General features: G+C 38.7%; 1 protein-coding gene across 2 annotated transcripts in view; it reads right to left on the bottom strand.

Annotated features, from left to right (window-relative positions):
• Window positions 1–14,089, bottom strand: part of Erap1 (endoplasmic reticulum aminopeptidase 1) — a 29,135-nt gene extending 15,046 nt beyond the window's left edge. Inside the window, exons 1-8 of one of the 2 annotated variants that reach the window (XM_026385864.2) lie at window positions 14,008–14,089; window positions 10,261–10,798; window positions 7,753–7,891; window positions 5,093–5,227; window positions 3,704–3,824; window positions 2,777–2,931; window positions 2,174–2,287; window positions 605–736 (exon numbers count right to left, since the gene is read on the bottom strand). In XM_026385864.2, coding sequence (XP_026241649.1) covers window positions 605–736; window positions 2,174–2,287; window positions 2,777–2,931; window positions 3,704–3,824; window positions 5,093–5,227; window positions 7,753–7,891; window positions 10,261–10,781 — 1,317 coding nt within the window. In that variant the 5' untranslated portion in view covers window positions 10,782–10,798; window positions 14,008–14,089. Of the gene's footprint in view, window positions 1–604; window positions 737–2,173; window positions 2,288–2,776; window positions 2,932–3,703; window positions 3,825–5,092; window positions 5,228–7,752; window positions 7,892–10,260; window positions 10,799–11,436; window positions 11,497–14,007 lie in introns of those variants that run through there. The other variant, XM_026385865.2, reaches the window with a different exon arrangement.
• Window positions 14,090–23,916: the final 9,827 nt, after the last annotated feature.

Raw genomic sequence — 23,916 nt, forward strand, 5'->3', positions numbered from 1 at the left:
GCACAGAGTAACAAGGAGTAACAAGGAGAGTGGGGCAAGACAATTCCCAGGCACACTGTAATTGTAAAAAGCTGTCTTCCTCACTTAACCCCCATTGCCATAGATCATAAGTCACAAACTCAGATGTTTCCAGTGACAAATGACAGATGGAATAAATGAGGGAACTTGTCTAAGAGCATACTCTTTTACATTATGTTTTTTTTTTCCTTCCCTGTACTTTTGATGGAAACATGTAAATAAGAAATACTGCCGTGTTTGCTACAACTACAGACAAACACCAGGACAAATGGCAACACATTCTCAGCCTCAGTGAGGAGAAGACAATAGAGTTGGGGATAGAAGTGAAGTGGAAATACAGAGCCTTGATCTCGGAAAGAAGAAGCCACCACTTAGCTCCAGTTTATGTTGCCAAAGGAAATACAGGCCCAGTGTTGGCCAAATCCTTTTTTCTTTTCTTAAGAAAAGCAGCAATCTGATTTTTTACATAAAAACAGCTTTACCTATGACCTCTTCACTCCAGTTTTAATAAGTTTAGTGTACAAACTATTCCCTTATAAAAAGAAAAAGAAAAAGAAAAACCTGTACCTATACAATCCATTTTTACCTTTTCATAAGACACATCATCAAACATCTCTCGAATCTCAGCAGGATTCTCCACAGGTGTGGACACAGGGTGTGAAGAATTCAATGCGTCAACCTCCATTGCATCAAAACACTTGCCAAAGAAATAATCTTCCTATTAAGGCAGAAAAAAAGAAAGAAAGAAAACATCATCTATAACTTACATTTAAAATTATGAAAGGAGGAAGGTTTGATCTGAGCTCACAGGTCTACATTTCTAATTTTGTGCCAAAATACTCCTTTTCTAGTATTTATGAAATAAGACAGAATGACTATGCTTTCTAAAGAGAGTCCACAAAACAGTGATTTTAGGTGACCATTTTAAGTCATCAATCCATATTGACTAGTTCCCAAATCACTGAAAGGAAAACACAACTCAGCTCATTCACACATTTCTATGGAGACAAGATTAAACTGTTATCTATAATGGCAGCCAGAAACATAACACACTCAAAAAGAAATACTTTAAACATCTAATGTCTATTTATGAATATTAACATGTATTTATAGAACAAATGTTTTATCAAAATAAAAGTGAAAAATTTTTAAATATGCTTTATGAAACTATGCTTTAAAGAAATTATTTTCCTATTACAGGAAAATAAAATTATTTTAGACTTTATTCATTTTAAATACATATCATTTTAGAATAAAGAACATTTCATATTATTCTAAAAACAAAATCATCCGCCTATAGCCAAACAGGAAAGTAAAATGTTAAGTGATTCAACATTTCCATTAATCATCTGTATTATTTAGAAACAGACATATTTAGCTTTAAAACCATATAGTTAAAGAAAAATATAGAGAACAAATTCCAGCCTTAACTTTATATGGCACATTAACTCAATTGACTAACATGCATTCATAATAATTTTTATTATTGAAGGTTATTATAGAAATAGGAATATTTTTATGACCCATTATAGTATAGCTATATGTACTTTCTATTTTAACTATGTATAAGTAAATTGTGAGAGAAAATGGGAAGTAGTGAATATACATAAAAGAAAAGAACTGTAGTAGGGTAAAGATTTTTTTTTTACATAAAATAGTTCATTTTAATTTTGGTACATGTGATTTTCTCAAGTGTAACATATGATTTTTAAAACAAATAAACAGCAGTTCCAAAGCATAAAGTTTGTAATCTGAGAATGTATCTGATACTCAGTATAACTTGTGATTTGCCAAGAAGGGTTTTGTTGAGATAATAACAATAAATACTTCTATAACCAGCAACCTACAAGTTGGAAAAATGATATGGAACATTTAGACCATCGTTATTTCTATTTTTTTTATATTAAGGGTAGATACAATTTAACACTTAATTTCATAACAATCAGGGGTCAACATTTAAGTTTAAAAATTAGTCTGTGATAAATATTGAAAGTTCACTAGCATTTTTGAAATGTGATTCATATCTAAGCTTCCAGGGTACTTATTCATGAAATATTTCTATAAATTCTATAATCAAAGATTAGAAAATATTTCCAGCAGCAGTGAACAAACCCACAGATTAAGCTCTCATGCAAAAACATAAATAACAACTCACAACTTTGAGCTCAGGATGGGTCACACTGACAGACACAAATTCCATAAACTTGGCAAATCCCTCATTTAGCCAAAGGTCATTCCACCATTCCATTGTAACAAGGTTCCCAAACCACTGAAAGGAAAGCACAGTTCAGCTCATTCACACATTTCTATGGAGACTGGATTAACTTACCTATAATGGCAGACAGAAACGCCACACACTTAGAAAGAAATATTTTAAATGTCTAAGTCTGTTTATGAATACTAAAATGTACTTATATAATAAATGTTTTATCAAAATATAAATGAAAACTTTTCAATATGCATTAAAAAACATGAAACTTTATTAAAGAAATTATTTTCCTATGGCAGAAAACAGAAAAACTAAAAATAAATGAATTACTTCATATGTCCCACAAAAGCAATATAAACATTTAACTATGCTTTTTTAAAAGATATTTTTATTAGTTATTGATGAAATTTTTTATCTTATTTATTTATTTGTATGCAGTGCTGAGAATCGAACCCAGTGCCTCACACATGGTAAGCAAGTGTTCTATCACTGAGCCACAATCCCAGCCTTTAACTATACTTTTTAAGAAGAGTGTCTGAGGTTGTATACCTGGTGGGCAAGTTCATGGGACACGGTCATTGTGATACCAAGTTTACTGGATGCAGAAGATTTTTCTGCATCAAACAACAGTGCAGATTCTCTGTATGTTGTCAGTCCCCAGTTTTCCATAGCACCAGACTGAAAGTCAGGAATAGCTGCAAGATCTTGGGAAGGAAGTAGTACAATGTATTACCAATCACAAAGCTGCACATTCCCCCAACACGTTAAGCATCAGAATGGATGAAAGTTAGGACCAAAAGAAAAGCTGAGCTACTTGTGCAGAAATATGGAATTCCTGATAGGAAGAACCCTTCTTAACGGAGAAAAAGGCACTCAGTGACTCGGAGTCATTTTTCTTCCAAATTGACCAAGCTAAACTGTGTCTCAGGTCATTTGACTCTATTTCTAGCTTTCTGACCATGAGTTTTGGGGCTGAGTAATCTGAACAAGTACCTCAGTAATCCATTCTATTTTGAATACCTAAGACACACACATATAACTAAAAACTCAAAGACACTATAGTTTTAAGGTATTGTATAAGAAATAAAATGCAGAATCTCTTAAACTTGTGTAAATTTGTTCACTCAAAAAAATTTATTGAGCACCTTCTATATACTTGCTAAGCATGTACCAATTTAAAAAAAAAAAAAAACAGCCTTTGCACTCTGCTATCTGCTGGCTAATAATATCAGAAGGCAAAGTAGTTCCCATGCCACATGCCTCAAGAACTGTATTGAGATTTGCTTTTACTATCATTAGAAGTTTATTTTATCAATCAGAGGGGAGGTGATAAGAAGGATCAATCTGATGTTTAACGCTGGGGTTTTGAGGACATGAGGAGCAGCTATAGAACCTTGGGGTGAGCCAATGGAAAGAATATAATCAATGATTGGGGTCATCAAATGCCACTTTGAAATATCTGTGTGAAATCTCTACCTTGTTTGGGTAAAGGGTATGGTATGCTGAAATAATCCTCATAAAATTCTAGAAGAGTCACTGCAGCATCCAATGCATAATCTGCTTGATTTATTTTGTCAGGCACAGCATACACAGAAACCTAGAGAGAAAGGCACAGAAAGATATTCAAATATCATAGTGGCTTCTCCCTACAACTGTAGAGAAGACTGATATCAATGGCTTCCTATAGTTGGATATGATTGTCAGTGTTAAAGAAGACAATTAGAAATTTCATGCTGACTTCCTTTCTGAAAACAACTACAAATGCTGCATAATATTTACAAAAATATCTTTTTAAACGTGTTCATAAGGTGGTTAAAAAAGAAAGGAATACTCAAAGGTCAAAAGCAAAGTGACAGCAGCAACTTCTAATTCTGCAGAGAACTGCAGCTGGTGCCTCACTACAGATGTTCATTTTTACTGTGGGGTTCTAATAATAAAACACAGAGAGTTTGGCCTGGCCTGATCTACCTGGATTTACCACTAACTGGTTTTTTGCTCCTTTTGAAACTTAAGATTATACTTCTTTAAAATGTGTAAATTGCGGGCTGGGGATGTGGCTCAAGCGGTAGCGCGCTCGCCTGGCATGCGTGCGGCCCGGGTTCGATCCTCAGCACCACATACCAACAAAGATGTTGTGTCCGCCAATAACTAATAAATAAATAAATATTTAAAAAAAAATAAATAAAAATAAATAAAATGTGTAAATTGGGTGTTGTTTTTTGTTGTTTTTGTTTGTTTGTTTGTTTGTTTGTTTGTTTGTTTGTTTTTAGGTGCTGAGCATCAAACTCAGGACCTGGTGCATGCTAGGCAAGTGCTCTACCACTAAATTATATCCCCAGCCCCCAAAATGGTAGCTTGATATAGTTTTAATCTTCATTTCTATTTTGTGTGTGTGTGTGTGTGTGTGTGTGTGTATGTTGTGTGTTACTGAGGCTCAAACTCAGGACCTCACACATGCTAGGTGAACACTCTACCACTGAGCTATATCCCCAGCCTCACTATAAAAATGAATATCTGTAGCTGGGTACCATATCACAGGTCTGTAATCCTAATGGCCTGGAGGCTGAGGCAGAAGGATCACAAGTGTGAGGTCAGCCTCAGTGAGTTAGTGAGATTCTAAGCAACTAAGGTAGACCCTATCTCAAAATAAAAAAGAACTAGAGTGTAGCTCAGTGGAAAACCATCCCTGAGAGTTCAATCTCCAGAAGCAAACATAAAAAAGGAACATTTGTGATAACAGAGCCAACAACTATCCTTGCCCAAGATTAAGGGATTTCCCAGGATCCAGGGCTTCCAGTTTTAAAACCAGGTTAGCCAGGCAAACAAGAACAGCTTGGTCAACCTATGCACCAATCACAGGTTCACCTTCACTCCACTCTTGGTCATCTTGCTGACAGACTCAAAATCTGAAATAATGAAGGCCACCAGGTAAGTGCTCATCCTCACAGTGACATCAAAATGGTCTTCTATGAGTCCTTCAGCAATAGTCACTGATTTCACCTAAAATCAGAGTAAATCATATTACCAAGTAATCCAATTCAAAACACTGAACACATAAGAGAAATTTCCCTAATCACCAGATATAATATCAAATGTATATGACATGATATTTCTACAGTTACTTCAAAACTTCTCTACCTAATATCTATTATAATTTAGATATTAAAGTCAGACCATTCGACTCAATTTTTTTTATTGAGATACAATTCACATACCACAAAATTCGATTCTTTAAAATATATAATACAATAGTTTTTAGTATACTCCTGAAATTGTGCAATCATCAACCCTTAACTTCTTCCAAGTAACCAAGATGATTTCAAACTGACTCTTATTTAATACATGTTAGTTTATAACATGTATTTGGGACAAAACAAAACTGAATCTGCTGGTTTTACCAAGATGAGGTCCACTTGTCCCTAATTATTGAGAAATGCAATGTCTAATATACTCTTCACTAGGCAAATATATAACCATGTCCTACCAAAAAAGAGCTTCTGTTTTCCATACAAATGGAAATGAACTATGCCCATGAGGATCTGTAAAGTCTCTCCCAAACTCAGATACGTCTCACTGGAATCAGCTTTTAAGTGCAATCAGCATTTTAAGCACAACCCCTTGCAGCTCGAGCGGGCTTGATTGGGGTAGCAGTCTAAGATCAAAGGAGAAAGTCTTAACACCTCAGCAACAGGAAGTATTGAGGTAGGATCTTGTAGAGGGGGAAAAAAAAAGTCATAATTAGCCTGGAGAAACCATGTCAACAAGCATTTTTCCTGTAATCCCATACCTGCCCCTATTTGTATACCCTTGTCCTTCTTCTTATACTTACCAGCCCTAGCCATATACCTTCTTCTCACCTCTCAGTCGTCTAAACCAATTCTGCTACACAAGCTAGATTTACTCTTTAAGGATCCCAAATTATCTCTTATTTTCAAATGCCTTCTACATACTCCCAACCAAAATTTCCATTTTTAATGTTGTGCTATCAGGATGACAACCTGATTATACTAATTCAAATTTAAACGTGATTAATTCCTGCTTACTTCCTGAACACTGCAATGTTTCAGTGTTATACAATATTTGATTTTCCAGTCTCCAAAAATGTCCCCTTTCCTTCCCCTCAGCTTTACATCTGCAGCCAGAGGTCAGGCCACTCCTATCATATTCTATCTGTCCCAGGCTTTCCAAAATTGCATTGGAGATATTTCTGTCCTCCACAGGTGGGTCCTGCATATCCATGGCTAGACTCCAGCATCTTTGTAGAGTCTCCAGAGCTCTTTGCCTTCTTTCTGCAGGTCCATGGGATTTCTCCACTAACTCTGCTTGCTCTTTCAATCTCTTGCACATCTCCATCCTATGTCTGTTCCTTTTTCTCCTAGAACTGTTACTCCTTATGCATTCCTCTTTCATGAAACAATGCCCAAGTACTGCTTGGGCAAGAAGATTTTGACTTGAAAGGCATATTTTCTATCTCAAATTTGTATTTGGAAAGTGGAATAATTGTTTCTTATATTTTTATGTCCAAAATTGGGAAGAGGAACAAAGTTCTCAGCTGATCTGAGTTTGCCGAAGAGTACCTTGTATGGAGAACAGCCCTTTCAGGGGCCAGAATTTTGTTAGAAAGTGTTCTTTAAGATATTTAAAGGTGGATAGAGTTTAAGGTTGAGAATTTTAAGGTCTCTGGTACTCAGTGTCTCTTCATGCTAAGATATTGCTTCCCTGTCATCGTAGGGATAAAGCTGGACAGTCTTTAAGTCTCTAGGCAAAGGCCATTCCACCGAGTCTTGTCCTTGACGAACATTTCTGAACAAAGCAATGTACATCCAGGAGCTGGTGTGCACCAGCTGCAGAAGAAAAGCTGGCACATGCTTATCCAAGCTTCCAGAATCAAGGGATGATGGCACTTAATGAGTAGTTTCAGTCCTTTGGCATAGTCATCTTCTGGCCACTTTCAAAAATCAGGAGTGCTGTGCGCATTAGAGGATAATGACTTCTCTTAAGGCAGCTATCTATTATCATTATCTACCTCCGGCATCATAACATTCTGAAAAGATTACTTTTCTGTCTGCCCAACTTTGCACATATACTTATAAATTGTATAGTTATTATTAGTATATTGTAAATGGATATTATTTAAAAATGGGTTTATACTAGAAACATGGCCTTATTTGACAAAATATTTTCTTTAAAATCCTGTCACAAGAAGATGAGGATGAAAGAGCTTTGTGGAGGTCGTTGTCATTGGAACCTGACCCAAAGTACTTAAAGTTTCCTTTCTATCAGCATTGATAACCTGGAATGGCATTAATACTGAAACCTTGGAATTTTTAGGGGCAATTTTTTCTTTGACTATAAATGAACTATAGCTTAAAACAAAAACATGCATTGGAAATGAAAAGGAAAAGTTAGCAACTATCTGTCATGGAATAAAAGAAACTCCACTGTTAACTGTTATTGGGGTAATGCAAGTCCCAGAAGAAGCAACAGACTTTTCTGTGAGCCAATATGCAGGAGTTCAGACTCACCAATGGCATGTTGGAGATAGCCAAGTGTCTTGGCTCCCTTCGGATCTTGATGGAGAAATTCGCTTTGAGGGCAGGTTCATCAAAGCAGGGGAAGGCCATTCTAGCTGCAGTTGGTTCAAACTGGGTTGATGCAAGTATCCTGAAATCATGGCAAGGAAAATAAAATTGAGTATGATACACTAAGGGCTCCAAAATAGGTTTTTGTCTGCTTTTTAATTCCTGAAGTTAACATAAGATTAGTGGATTTCACTAGTAAATGAATATTTTTAAAATATTAATATGACAAAACCTCTTACAAACTAAATTAAAAGAGAAGTAAAAAACCAGGGAAATGCCTAGAAAAACACATGAGGAAGAGTTAAGAGCCTTAAAAGATAGTGAACACTTAAAAATTAGTAAGAAAATATCCAATGAGCAAGTGGAATCTCTGACTAAACCGGCAATTCACAAAAGAAGAACCGACAAGTTATTTACAGTGACATGACCACATCAATATGGTCAATTCACCATAGCTAAGCTATAGAACCAACCTAGGTGCTGCTCAACTGTCTTAATAAAGTAATAAAAATTAAGGGTCTTTTGCTCTAAAAAGATTGCTAATAAACATATTAATGAGGAATGTAAAGGTATAACAAGGGATATCCATCACTTTGGAGATTCTTTGACTTACCAACTTTACTTATAGGCATTTATTGTAAAGAAATGATTTATAGATTTCATCAAAGTGTTGCTGATAGTGAAAAGTGGGAAACAATTTCCATACATGGGAGATTAGCTAAATAAATTAACATATAAACATGTATTTTAATAGTTATTAAAATGATATACAGTGACAGTCATTGATATAAAACATCTTCTCGATGTATTAAATTTTAAAAACTCCCTTGTAAACAGAAAATATAACATAATTCCATTTACATAAAATAACATTTAGGCATATCCAGAGAGAAGTTTCTTATAACAGAAATATTATCTCTGGGGACTATGGGATAAATTTTATCCCATATAAAAATATAAAATATATTTTATCCCATATATAAATATAAAAAAATATTTTTGGGTCAGACACAGTGGCACATGTCTGTCATCCCAGCTACTCAGGAGGCTGAAACAGAAGGGTTGCAAGTTCAAGGCCAGGCTAAGCAATTTAGCAAGACTCTGTCTCAAAATAAAAAATAGAAAGAGCTGGGGATATAGCTCAGTAATAGAGTACCCTAGGGTTCAATCACCAGTAATGCATACATACATACACACACACACACACACACACACACACAATTCTTTTTGGTAGCAGCTAACTTTTTACTTGATAAAATAAAATCAATGAAACTTAACTAACAATGAAATTTGATTTTAAAGTTTAGTGTAAAACTTCCCCAAATATATATTTTCTTAAAAGCAGAACCAAAGCAAGGCAATGGAGCACTGTAAAATATTTTAATTGAGGTAAAAATATTTAAAAGCCAGGCATGGTGGTACATGCCTATAATCCCAGAGGCTCAGGAGCCTGAGGCAGGAGGATTGCAAATTCAAAGCCAGGCTCAGCAACTCATTGAGGCCTATGTCTAAATAAAATACAAAAAAAAGGCTGGGGATGTGACTCAATGGTTGAACACCTCTAGCTTCAAAAAAATCTTTCCTCTAATGGGCTGTCATGAGTCGAATTGTGATTCCAGAAATATATACTGATGTTCAAACCCCTAGTCTCTGCAAACATGACCTTATTTGAAAATAGGGTCTTTTCAGATTTAATAAAGTTAGAAAGAGGCCATCAGACTGGACACTAATCTAATATGACTGATTTCTGAAGGGATAATGGAAGTGTCCCTGTGACAAGAGAGCAGTGATGGAGCAATAAGATGAAGCTCAATGGTCACAAGGATCGACGGCCACCACCAGGGCTAGGAAGAGGAAAGAAGGGTTGTACCTGAGTCAGAGAAAACATGGGCCTGCAGACACCTTGATTTCAGACATCCACCCTCCAAAACTGATAAATAAGTGTCTTTTTTCTTTGGCTTTTTTTTTTTTTTTTAATAAGAAACATAGTTGTTGGTACTTTGTGACAACAGCCCTAGGAAACTAATGTGTACCCAAAAGAATTTAAAATGTTCAGTAGTCTCAGAAATCTAATGAAACAAATTACTATTTGCTCTGATTAAGCTGGTGGAAAGAAAATAATCAAAATAGAATAAAAATGAGATTTTAAAAGAGAAAGGGAAAAAAAACATTGGCCATTTTTAATGCCACAAAGAAAATGTAAAAACAAAACTCACTTGAGTTTAACAATAAAGAGGGGGTTTTAAAAGAAAACCCATCAGATATAATGGATTTTGATTTAAAATCTGGGGCTGTGGCTCAGTGACAGAGTGCTTGCCTCACATCTGTGAGGTACTGGGTTCAATCCTCAACACCCCATAAAAATAAACAAACAAAATATTTTAAAAAAGAAAGAAACAAAGAAGGGATTTAGAGCAGGCGGCACTTGAAGCTTAAAACATTTTAAATCACCTCACTTCCCCTTCCTTGGTTCTGTAGGTGCTTTTATAAAATCCATGGAAACTCTCAGACAGATTGCCAGCAAAGTCAATGGTTACTGTGTATGGGAGTCCTGTGAGGAGTGGCTCCGGAGCCAGAAGTGCGATTTGTTCGTGAGGGGGATACTCCAGGACTCTCAGCAGCTCTTCAGATGCCCTCTCCGAGGCACCTCCTTTCCTGAGAGTGGCCTTGGATATCTGCAGGCGGTGACTATGCAGGATGATGGTACTGGTGGGCTGGCTGGCTGTGATCTCTATTTCTGTGGATCCTGAGAAAGTCAGCGTGCTGAGGTTTGCATGGATCATAAGATCATAATGAACTGGGATGACATGCTCAGGAAGTCGCATTTTATTCCAAGGAAATGGCGTCCCATCACTTGCTTTTGGAGATGTAGCATCACTGTTCTGACACCATGAAGGAGTTGTCAGAGTCAAGAGCGAGGAAAGTAGAAATAACATGCTTGCAAGTGGCCATGGGAGGGGCAGAGACACCATCTTCTTGCTCAAACTACCTATGGGCACAAAGACCAAAATGAAAAGTCATTAATATGTTGTCAAGACAGCATAGTATCAGAATTTATCTATCCAATATTAACAGATATAGACATACACTTCCAAAAGTTTTCTTGAAAGTAAAATTACCTTCCCTATATTACTAATTCACAAAGGGAAGAAGTTTATGATTAGTAACAATCTTAACACATATTAGAAAGTATCATTTGGCTTTCAAAGTTTAACTCTGTCAATGTTCTTGGTTGAAAGAAATCAAATAAGCTCTGGTTGATGTAGCCAGAAAAAAAAAAAAAAAAAAAAAAAATATATATATATATATATATATATATATATATATATATATATATATATATATATATTTGAAGATCTGGAGTAGCTCAATGAATAAGTCCCAGGGGTGCAAGACATTTGGGAAAATACTTTCACAAAGCAGACAAAGATGGACAAACAGAATCATTTCAGACAATATTCTGTTCAAGAGGTTGCTCTTCAACAACACTGGACCTCAGAGGAAGATGCTCTTCTGCTAGCAGAAGCTAGCACTGTTGCAGCTACCACTAGACTAAGGTCCCCACTGTCTCTGCAACTTTGCATAATTTGTTTCAGTTTCAACATTCCAGCTTTGAAGTCCAAGTACCTGAGCAAAGGTGAGGTGTCTACACCATCAAGCAGGAAAAGCAGAGAAAGAAAGAATCTGGCCTGATTGTGGAAATCAGGTATGAGATCCCAGCAAGCCTCCCAAGGTCAAGAATTCCTAAGACAGGAAGTACAGGGAGGACACTGAGATGCTGAATAGTAAGAGGGAAAAGGCAGATATCCCTAATAGTAATCTTTAATCAGATTAGAACCTTCCTCAGATTTTCAGGCCAAAAGTTAACTTAATACTTATAAAACCAAGAATAACTTAAGGAGTTAGTTATAGAGTTATAGCACAAAAACAAGTTAACTAAGAAAATGGGGAGGTAGCATGTTCCAGTCAGAGGGAAAGGAAGCATACTTGCAGGCTAAGGCAGAAGAAAACACTGGATTCAAAGGTTAGTGAATCTGAAATACAGCACACAGTGGGGAGAGGTGTGCCTGGAGAGGTTGGTAGAGGCCAGAGCACCACACAACCTATAGGCCTGTGTGGATTTAGAATGGTATCATCAGTGTAATGAGAAGCCACTGGAAGGGCTTGGAGCTAAATCTTAAGATACAATTCACATTTTAATAAATCACCCTGGTTGTTATATGAAGAGTGGAAAGCAGCAAGAATGAAGGCAAGAGACTAGTTCAAAAGCAGTCCTAGCAAAGTAGTGTCTTATACTGGGATGAAGGAGAAAAAGGAAGAGGGACAGTTCTGGGGGTATATTCATCTATATTTAGGGTAGATTGGAAGTGGGAAAATAGCGAACAGTTTTCAGGGGTGGCTGCTGTGTTTCTAAAATGCACATATGGTAGTCATGGATGCCTTTTTTGAGATGGAGAGTGGAACAGACTCAAAAGAGAGAAGTGGCTCAGGTTCCTTTTGTTAAAAGTTTAATTTATAACAACTGTAATATTCAGGAGGAAATTCATGAGTTTAGAGCCCAGAGATAAGGTTTTAAAGGACTTTCTTATACTTCACTGTGTACTCCTTTACAGTTTCAAAAAGTATTTTCTTTTGGCATCTGGTCAAATTAAAGCCTCTTTCACAATCAATGTCCTCCCACAAGTGCAACAGGCTCTCTGAGCTTTACTTTGGGGCCTGAAGAATCTAACAACTTATCTTGTTGGGTTGCCTTGGTGATTCTGACTTTTCCTACTCATCTAGTAGTTCAGTGGCAACTGGTTCAATTATTTTTGGCTTCCCTTTATGGGACACTACTGAATGCAAAATAGAGCATCAAAGGAACAATGAACTTGCTTCTGAAGTTTCTGAACAATGAAGTTAACAAGTACTGAAAACAGCTTGCCACTTGTCACTCCTGGCAAATGATTTAAACTTTGGATCACTTTGAATTTTTCTATTTAGGTCTACTTAAAAATGTGCCACTACTCAGTATATAAAGATTTTTTTGTTTGTTTGTTTTTGTTGTTGTTAGTTTTTTCAACTGTTGACCACATCCTAAATCGAGAATAAATATTTTGGGTATTTTTTTGAAAACAGCATTTATTTTGAATGTGGTCTATACAAAGAAGCCAAATCATAAGCATAAGGAAGTGTTGCTTTTCCCTTCCTCTTAAGAAAATTAACCTGAAGGCCTACTGAAGGGCCAAGAAAGAAAATCCTCTCACCTCTACCCCAAGGGCCCAGGACCCAACTCTGGGCCTGGAGTGTGCTAGGTAAGCCCTGTGCCACTGAATTTAATCCCCAACCTCAGAAGGAAACCTTCAATTGCTCAAGCAGGAGAGTTTTATCGGAATAAAACCCGGCTAAAGTCAGAACAAAGAAGGGAAAGAAATTTGCTGTTAAGTAGTACAGGAGAGCCAGGCGCGGAGGCGCACGCGGGTAATCTCAGCGGTTTGGGAGGCTGAGATAGGAGAATCACGAGTTCAAAGCCACCCTCAGCAATTGTGAGTCGCGAAGCAACTCAGTGAGACCCTGTCTCTAAATAAAATACAAAATAGGACTGGGGATGTGGCTCAGCGGTGGAGTGCCCCAGAAGTTCAATTCCTAGTATGAAAAAAAGAAGAAGTAGTACAGCAGAAACAGGGAGGAAACCAACCTTAGGACACAAATAGCGCCCCATCTCACTAAACCCCCATCATCTTCCCGGTTGTTCACCCAAAGCCAAGTTCTGTTCTCTGGCAAGAACCAGCAAGGCGTCCTCCTTGGCCTAACCCCGCCCCTCTTTGACCTCCAGCGTAGTGGAGCGGACTCCGCGGCTGGCAGAACTCCAGCAGCGAGGCGGAGCGCGCGGCGCGGCTCCCTACAGCCCGGCCACAGCGCGGCCTGCCCAGCGGCGAGCAGGGCGACCCGCCGGCCGCGCGCCCCCGCCTTCTCCGGGTGGCAGGGGAGCGTGCGCGTGGGCTCTTCGTCCACTCGCAGTGGTCCCCGCTGACTCCGGCCCAACCCAGCCCAGCCCAGCCCGGCCTCACCCTCCTCCCGGCGCCCCTGCCCTCCCGCCTCCCAGCAAGTTCAGGAAAAAGAGTCCTGATCGCTCCCTCCTTGGCTCCGCAGCTCGCTCCCTGCCAGCCCACCCCGGACACTCGCGGCCCGCCTGGGGATCGGGACAGATCGACTCACCCTCGCGCCACCGCTGCCTGCCTGCGGCCCCGGGGACCGAAAGTGAAAGTGGAGTCCCGGCAGCTGCGGGCGGGAGTGGAGGGACGCGACGGATCCCTTGCCTGAAGCAAGACCTGACGAAGGGCAAACCTGGGAGTAGGGTCTGGCCACGGAGGCCATCGTCTCTCCCCAGGGACGAAATCTGTCAATGAGTATGGACACCCGGGAAACTGCGGGGTTGATAGAAGGGATCAGATAGGGAGGGTCCCCGTTTATGAACGCGGGTTCTTTTGTCTGCGTATTTTGAGTATTTTTTTTTTCGTTTCTTTTTTCTTCCCACTAGTTACTCCTTATGGAAGCATGCACTTGGAGTACACAGAAGGTAGCTGGTGTTTCAGGAAGGGACCAAATAAGGGACCCAGGCTCGCTGTCCCCCAAGGCTGGAAGGGCTTGACGCCCATTGGAATCAGAGGGTGTCGATCACCTCGCCTCTGCGAATGGGCTGAGAGCTCGTGGCCCGCCTCAGAAACAGGAACTGCAAAATACTCTGTAGTTGACAAACTGTGTGGTGGGATTATTTTCAGCGTAGAGTGGCTAAATTAGGACATGCTGCATTAGCAGAGGGAGGGTTGTAGCAGGCCTCCAGAATTTCCCTACTACGACCAAGGGGCACCGTACCCCTGAGGACTGGCTACTTCTCAAATTAAAATGTTCCCGCTCTTTTATCAAGGACAACGACGATTTCTTCGCTCTCCTTAGAACCTTAAAAATTAGAAAAGGCTGTATTTAAACAGTTGAGGTCACAAGCTAAGAAAACGAGCATTCAAATTCACCAAAAGCTCCAAGTTGGTGAGTGGACGGTGGTCCCTGTGGTAGCAGCCCCCTTGAGTATTGTTCTCAGGCTTTCACGTCCAGCCTCCTTCTTAGACTGATCTTTCCTTTGAGAACTGAGGTTCTAAATCACTGGAACAATATTTGTCAACATTTTTATTTTTCAATCTTACGTCTTCTTTTGAAAAATATATTTAGTTCCGTACATTCTTCTCAGGACATTTTGTAATATGAAAATTAACATTCGGTTCTAGACTCAATCAGGATAGGATCAAAACAAGGGGAGTAAGTTTGTTTGTTTGTTTTCATTAAAATTCAACAAGTAATGGGGACTTTTGGATCAGTTGGTTTCTGCACGTTCAGAACATGGCAGGAGGTGTCAACTCTGAATCACTGTCCTCTAAGGTCTACAGCCATCTCTTGATTGCTCCAGTTTGTCAGGATAGATTTCTTGTTCAAACCCCATGCATTTATTTACCTGTATATTTATGTTTTTGAATTTGATGCTTTCAGTTTTGTTTCTAGTAAAGCTTCTTTAAAAAATATTTCTTGAAGGTCAGGAGCGAATGATCCAAACAGACTGATGCAGAAGACAACCGAAAAGGCAGGAAGAGGTCAGGGCCTGCACATAAATCTGGAAGAATGGAGCTCATCTGTGGGCAAAGAAATAGGTGATGGTATTACCCCCTGAAGACTGTTCACCCAATCTCTCCTTGGCTTTAGACTCAGCTACATTAGTCCTGATTTTGTCTTTCAAAAGTCCAGATATGCTACAAAAGCAGTAAGACCAAGGATTTGGCAGCATTTTCTCCTAGTTTTCAAAGTCCTAGCAGAGATGTATGGGTTGCAAACCATGAAGTGAGTAGTTGGAATTTTAAGGAGTAAGTTGTAGAGTTTGTGACATAAAAACTTAGGAAACTACCACACTTAGAAATGTTTAGGAGGAAGAGAACAAAGGAAAAGAACATATAATTTTGCTGATTACCTACATACTTACTGTTATATACTGTGCTGAATGCTAGCTCTGTGTGTGTGTGTGTGTGTGTGTAAATCTTTTCAGCAGCCCTGTAATGTAGATATTATGCTTTATAGATAAGAAAAGAGAGAGGTTGCCAGTTTGCTCAAAGTCAAAAGGAAAATAGTAAAACTTATTTATGCCATAGATAGGTTGGTCTGTTTGACAACAAAGTCCATGATTTTCCCTTTAATCACATAGCTTCCTCAGCTGTTACCTTGCTTCTTTCCCTTTTTTGCTCCATCTCCATTTCACTCAATGCTCCCATCCTGAAAAATCTTTCTGAGTCTCTAGATTTCCTCCCAGAAGATACAGTGTTAGTTTTGCTGCTTTAAAGAGTAACCATGAAATACCCATAGTTCAAGCAAAGCTTTGTTTCTCACTCATGGTACATATCTATTGTTGTTAGGCAGGGTACTCTGCCCTTCATAGCCACCAGGACTCAAGGGGACAGAGGCTCATCATCTTGTGGGTGTGCCATCTGAAGCTTAGACCCTGTGAATTGTGATGGCAGGAAAGTGAAAGTTCAGAGGAAGATACATTAGTTCTTTATAACCTTGTTGCTAAATACTACACTCATATTTCATTGGCCAGAATAAGGAGAGATTGGTAAACAGTAATAATACTGTGTAGTATACAGTGTAAGAAGGCTAGTTGATTCCATCCAATTTAGAGGTGTTTAAGTGTCCTTAGTGCCAGATGAGAGCTAAGGGAAGGAGGGAGGTCCTCCTCAGGCTTGAGCCACTGGAACATGTACACCTTCAGGCTATTACTGGTCTTTTTTTTTGTTGTTTTAATTGGATCCCAAATATCATCAAGCTGTGTTTAATTTAACTCAAATTAGGAGTCAGTTCTACCTTTATTAGCTTTTAGTCAATTAATGTCAGTATTTGATTTATTTCTTCTGTTTTGTTGCCAGATTTGCTGCCATTTTAATCATACTGCTACTCATATTGATGTAAAATCTCACCCAGAATCACGATGTAAAAGACAGACAAAAGCAAGGCAGCTCTACTCTAGTTAAACGAGGCAGCTCTGTCCCTTCAGTTCTTGCCTACACGCATATACACACACAGGTGCACACACACACACACACACACACACACACTGGATCTGAGATACTTCTACAGGCTCCTGTGTCCCCAGAACTCAATTTTTTGGGGGAGAATTGGAGTACGGGGATTGAACTCAGGGGCACTTGACCACTGAGCCACATCCCCAGCCCTATTTTGTATTTTATTTATTATTATTATTTTTTAACTTTTAAAGTACAATTTAGAAACTAGAGTATATGGTAACAATATTGTATTCTATCTAGAGACAGGGTCTCACTGAATTGCTTAGCACCTCGATTTTGCTGAGACTGGCTTTGAACTTGTGATCCTCTTGCCTCATACTCCCAAGCCACTGGGATTACAGGTGTGCACCACCTCGCCCTGCCAGAACTCAATTTTTTAAATGCTGATTTTAAAAAAAAAATAGCAATGTCTCTCACTCTTGATAAAGAAGGTGACAGTTGTGTGTGTGCATGCACCAAATTGCAGGAGAGACTTGCTAAACAAAATCTGTGAGTTTATTTATAATTTTTATTTGTACTCAGAAACAGGGAAGAAGGTATAGATGCCAAATTTTAAAAAAATATGTCCCAAAGTAGGCCACTGAGCTTATAACAGTAAATTTCTCTGCAATTTTGCATTTGAAAGTGTACACATGACTGTCTGGTTGGATCTTCACCATGTACTTGTGCAGGTGACTTATAACTTCATTTTCTAGCATAAGGAAACTGAGGATTTGATATGGTAGGTGACTTTCCAGGGGACACCTACCTGGTGAAGACAGCCTCCTTTAATGTGATGCCAATCCAAGGAAAGCAGAGCTGACACAATGCATGGCCCCCGTGAAGACCTAGGATCCACAAGTTCTGTGTACTCTACCCTTGGACATTCCAGTCAGGCACTCTTAATTGCCTGCCCCAAATCCATTCACCTTTGCTTCCTCACTAACAGGTTTGAACACACTTCAGTTAAACTTCCTAGGCAAAATATACAACTTTTCACACACACTCCATTGCAAGGAATCATGTTGTTCTATCTGTTCATTTAGATGTAACTAGAAATTTCACCTTAGCATTATAATCTCCAGATCCATCCATTTACCAGCAAATGTCATAGTAATTCTTCTTTATGGCTGAGTAATACTCCATTGTATATGTAAACCACATTTTCTTTATCCAACACTTGGGCTGACTCCATAGTTTAGCTACTGTGAATTGAGCTGCTATAAACATTGATGTGGCTGTGTCATTGTAGTATGCTGATTTTAAGTCCTTTGGATATATAACAAGGAATGGGATAACTAGGTCAAATGGTAGTTCCATTCTTAGTTTTTTGGGGAATTTCTGCACTGCTTTCCACAGTGGTTGCACCAAATGTAATCCCAACAACAATGTATTAGTATACCTTTCCCCCCACATCCTCACTAACATTAATTGTTACTGATAATTAATTGATAATTGCCATTCTGATTGGAGTGAGATGAATTCTCAGTGTAGTTTTAATTTGCATTTCTCTAATTGCTACAGATTTTGAACATTTTTAAAAAAGAGTAGAAGTTCAGTGGATCAGACAAAGGAAAATGAAAGGAAGGGAGGAGAGGGGGGGAAAGGAAAGACAGTGGAATGAATCTGACTTAACTTTCCCATGTACTTATATGAACACACCACAGTGAATCTTACCATCATGTACATCCACAAGAAGTGAATTTAAAAAATAACTATGGGTAAATGGCAGAAATATCTGTAGAGGGAAGGGAGCAGTGGGTAGGATATGGGGACGGGAGATATCGGGGACTGAATTAGAACAAGATATATTCCATGCTTCTATAATTCTGTCAAACTGGATTCTACTAGAAAGAATCAATAATAACATAACTAGAAAGAATCAATAATAATAATAATAATAATAATAATAATAAAAGGCATTGTAAGGCTGGGAAACTAATGGTAGAAATAAAAAATGTTGGATTAAAAACAACACTTTTTGTGTGGGGGCTGCTAAAGATCAAACATAGAGCTTTGTGAATGCCAGCAAAACACATATTTATTATCTCACAGTTCCTGTGGACTGTGAATCTAGGCAAAGCTGAGCTTTAGAGTCTCATGAGGTTGTAATCAAGGTGTTGTCTGGAGTTGCTGTTTCATCTGAGGTCAGCTGGAGGCAAGGATCTTCTTCCATGTGAGAAACTGATGTGACTCCATTTTTGAGAAACCAGTTTCTACCTCAAGGCCTGTCCTAAGGAAGAGGGCATGACCCTTGTCCTGGGAAAAACCCAGAGAGCCTTTCTAGGAAGATAACCACCCTGCTGAGTTGTTTATCTGCAAATAACAGGAGAGATCTGTGGTGCCAGGTGTTCCTGACTCAGTTAGGCTAGGTGAAGACCCATAGCAACCCCCTAACAACCACCCATCAGCATGAGACAGGGAAAATACCTGGGATGCCCGATGACCCCCCCCAGTAGTCTATAGTGGTTGATAACATGTTAGGAAACCATGTAGTTTAGCAAGTACACCCTCGTGGCCTAAACCAATCAGTTCAAAGGAATACCCCTGTTGTACTAACCAATCACCCCTACCCAACTTGTTCCCATCAGTGAATGTGCTAATCAATGTTAAGAGTTGTTGTTTGACTTTCCTGAGGTATGGAATGATTTGCTGTGTGATGTTGTGATGCATAGAGTATCCCCCTAAAACCTATAAAATCTCACTGAACAAAGGATCGGGACTCATTCCCTGGGACCACTGCATCAGAATTGGTTGTGAGTCCAGGCTCAAGCTTGCAATAAAAACTCTTATGTGATTGCATCAGACTTGGCTCCTGGAGGTCTATGGGGTCCCACAAATCTGGCATTGCACATGTTCATGTAGTTATTGCAGAATTCAGTTCCTTTTTGGATTGAGGGCTTTTTTTTTTTTTTTTTTTTGGTACTGGGGATCGAACTCAGGGGTTCAATACTGAGATATTTCTCCAGTCCTTTTTATGTTTTTTAATTTTAAGACAAGGTCTTGCTAAGTTCCTGAGGCTGGTCTTGAACTTACAATCCTCCTGCCTCACTCTGCTGAGTCTCTGGGCTTATAAGCTTGCACTATTGTTCTCAACTGCCTTATCTTATTGTGAGAAGCAAATCATAGGTTCTGATGACACTGAAAGAGGAGATGAGGCAAAAGCATGAATGCAGGAGGCAAGGATAACAGGGGTACTCTAGATTCTGCCTGCAACATTAGTGTAACTGAGCATTAAAGGTATTTCTGTCATAATTATAGGATTTGTGTCCTGGAGGCAAAGAAGGATAACTACATCAATGGTGGATGAATAATTGGATTAAAACTTGAGAAAAGGCTAAACTCTATAAACTGGATTCTATTCTTTGAGCTGAAAATGGGACTATCATACAAATAAGTAGATGTTAATGAGAAATTAGTTCTAGCTCAAATTTTTTCACTTATGGAAAATGAATCCTCTTCTGGCCACCAGAAGAACTCATGGAGAAAATGGCATCTGACTTCATGCCCAATAACTGATTTGAACACTCTGTAAATAAGATGATCAATGGCAAAATGGCCCTCTACAGAATACAGAAGATAATATAGTCCAAATAGGATCTCAAAGTCAAAGACACTTTTATGAAAGAAACAAAAGAGAAGTCCTTAGAACTGGGGTCAGAGCAAGACCTGAGAAGGCCAGGGCTGCTCTGCAGGTTGTCAGGGACCAACATCAGAGATCCTAGATAGCAAAGCACTAGCCAGCTCTGGAAGCAGGGCCAACCCAAATCTACATAAAGGCAGAAATTTAAGAATCTTTGGTTTATATCCATTGTCCAACTTCAAACTCAATAGGACCAAAAAGGAAGGAAAGAGACTGAGAATGACAGGTTGGATCAATGGGAAGACGTCAAAAACCAAAGTCCAATGAAAATTCTAGCTTTTCTGTTTCTGTAACATTGTGTTAGATTCCCACCCCCATCCCCATTTGATTTTCCAGACTTGGTTGGTAAATTGCGAAATTTTATAGAATCTATGTGAATTTAGCTGTCTGACAATTCCCATCCTCAAAGATGAAAAAAGCAAAATCATAGTAAAGTAAAAAATTATACTACTCATTTAATACTTTTTAAATGTACTGCTAAATAAATACCTAAACTGTTTGACTATTTTCATTTCTTCTTCCTTTTTTTTGAATCAGTAACTTATTCACAGTTGCAGATGGAATAAGTAAATCAGAACAATGAAATATGTCAGAATAAATTAACTTTTAAAAAAAAATTTGTACCAAGGATTGAACTCACACATGCTTACTGATCTACATCCCCAGCTCTTTTCATTTTTTATTTTGAGACAGGATCTCACTAAGTTGCCTAGAGCCTCAGTTAGTTGCTGAGGCTGGCTTTGAACTCGAAATCTTCTTGCTTCAGCCCTCCCAAGTTGCTAGAATTACAGGTATGTGCCAAACTTAACTAAAAAAAAAAAAAAGATTTCTGAGTCAGATTCTGAGAGAATCTGATACTGTAGCTCTTAATACACACACACACAAACACACACACACACACATTACACACACAAACACACACATATACATACATAGATATATAATAAATTCAGGGCAAATATTAATTTTCTTTCAAAAAACCTGTTCATCACTGCTGCACTGAGGGAAAGGGGGTTTGCCACACTTCAGGCAGAAAACATAGGAGAATTAGTAGACCCCTAAGGATTAGCCTTATTAGCCTTCAAAATTGGACACTGTCAGCATCAGTTCTGGATCCTAGAATGCTGGTGATGAGGCAGACAGCGGGGAGAGAGGAAGCAGAGAGAGGCTGGAGTCAGCTGTGGTTGTTGACAAGCATCTGCATCATCCCCTCACATTCTCATCCTTAACCAATTAAAAGCTTGAGAATTGTAAACTTGGAGATTAAAACATGGGTACTAAATGCAGAGAAAGCCCCCAAAGGGGTCATCCTGTTAATGATTTTTGATCTGCAAATCCACAGGTGGCAAAACCCCAGCTATTATTATTTAGAAATAACTCTAAGAGGAAAGATGACCCAAAGACAGGAAGATTCTATCAACTCCCACACTTTTGAAAGAGAAAGCAAATGCTAACTTAATGGGGGCAAGGGACAATGGAAGTACAGACAACCTGCATAAATCATGTCTCCCCACTGTGTTCTAAAACTTTATAAGGGATGTTACTTTCCAAAACACCATCACAACACTCAGCATGTAGTACACTTTGAAGCTGAAGTAATTGACCCAAGCAGCTTGATCAACAGAACAAGCTACCCTATGAACAAAAAAATGCCATTACTTCTTGTCAGTCCCAAGACACGAGCAGCAGAGGGAAGAGTGGAAAGCATATCTGGAGGGGCACATGGAAGCACCCAGCCCAGATCTGTTGATCAATAGCAGGTGTTTCCTGTGAATCTGACTCCTCACATATCAGTTAGGAACAGTGATTGCCTCCTAATTCAACTGCTCATTGAAGGCAACAAGCAATGCCATCCTCACTTAGTCTTTTTATGTCTGTGAAATTACAAAAGGGAAAAATAAAGCAAGCAAAAAAGTCTATAATGTTTTAAAAAATGATTTCTATTTTGTATCAGTCAGGATTCAATTGCAAAGAATATAATCCATTCAAGCTATTTAATCAAAAAAGGGGTTATTATGGGCCATTGCATGACTTACATAATCATCAGGAAGGCTTAAAAACACTAGATGGAGCTTACAGAAACAAATCCCAAAGCCACAAGGCAGAATTTGGCTACCAGGAAAGTTGCTTCTCTTGCCATGATCCAGAGCCCCCTGCTAAGTTGGGCAGCTGCTGTTCTATTGTTGGTTCCAAAGCCACACAGCATATACTACAATCTGTCCCAGCAAAATGAACACCTTCAGCTCTGCCCTTCTCATCACTGAACTCAGTTCCAAATTCAAGTCTCCCTCCAATGCTTCATTCAGAGCCTGAAGCACATCCAGAATCTGAGAATGAAGAGGCTGGAAAAATGAACACCTGGTCTTCCAGACCCTACAGTAATGGAATAATTATGAAAAGAGGTTAGAAGAGATGCTAAGAGCTGGGGTTGTGGCTCAGGGGTAAAGCGTTTGCCTCATGTGTGTAAGGCACTGTGTTCAATTCTCAGCACCACATATAAATCAATAAATAAAATAAAGGTCTATCAACAACTAAAAAACAGAAGAGATACTAAATGAGCCAATCACAATAACTGAAACACATATTAAACTGTACTGAGGTTGAACAAATGAGCTGGAATGTGACTAAACTGTAGAGTCCTTGCCTAGCAGGCAGGTCCTGCCAAAAAAAAAATCATTTTTGAAAAAAAAAAGAAATAATATATTATGTGGAGGTCTCATGTCATCTGTACTATCATTATGGACAAAATACATTAATTGAGAAATCAATTCTAGGTTTAGATTATGAGAGGTATGGGACACTTGGGAATGCAATGAATACTTTGCGACATAAGCATTTTGCCATAAATCAAGTTATCATTCAGACTATTTCCAGGGCTCTGTTTATTCTTTAGTCAGTTCAATGCCCCTCCCTCCCCTTCATATAACTGATAGTCACATTATTTAGCCTCAGTCTGGAATGAATACCATACTTCCATCCTCTGGCCTCAGAGATTGGGCCAAGGATTGATGCATGACCAAAGCCAAACCAAGAAGAGTCTTTGCCTAGAATTGTTCAGAAGAGAAGCCCCTTTTATTCTTTCTCTTTATGGCCCACTACTAGAAGAATGTTGCCCTGGATTTAATGGCCAAACTTCCACTGTGAGCAATAGTTCAGAGAATTAAACTCATCCCCCAAAAGAAAGAAGAAACGAGAAGCAGAGCTTGAGAAACTTCTTTGTGGTTCAAATTTTCTGATTTCACTCCAGGCCTTGAGTTACATTCTTCCTATTCCTTGACAAGCCATCCAGACATCTTCTGTTTTGGGTTAAGATAGTCTGAGGATCAGTAGAATTAAATTTTTAGAAGGTGACAAACCACAGTCTCAGTCTTATAACCTAGCATT

This window comes from Urocitellus parryii, chromosome 1 (genome assembly GCF_045843805.1).
Source record: "Urocitellus parryii isolate mUroPar1 chromosome 1, mUroPar1.hap1, whole genome shotgun sequence".
NCBI lineage: Eukaryota > Metazoa > Chordata > Mammalia > Rodentia > Sciuridae > Urocitellus > Urocitellus parryii.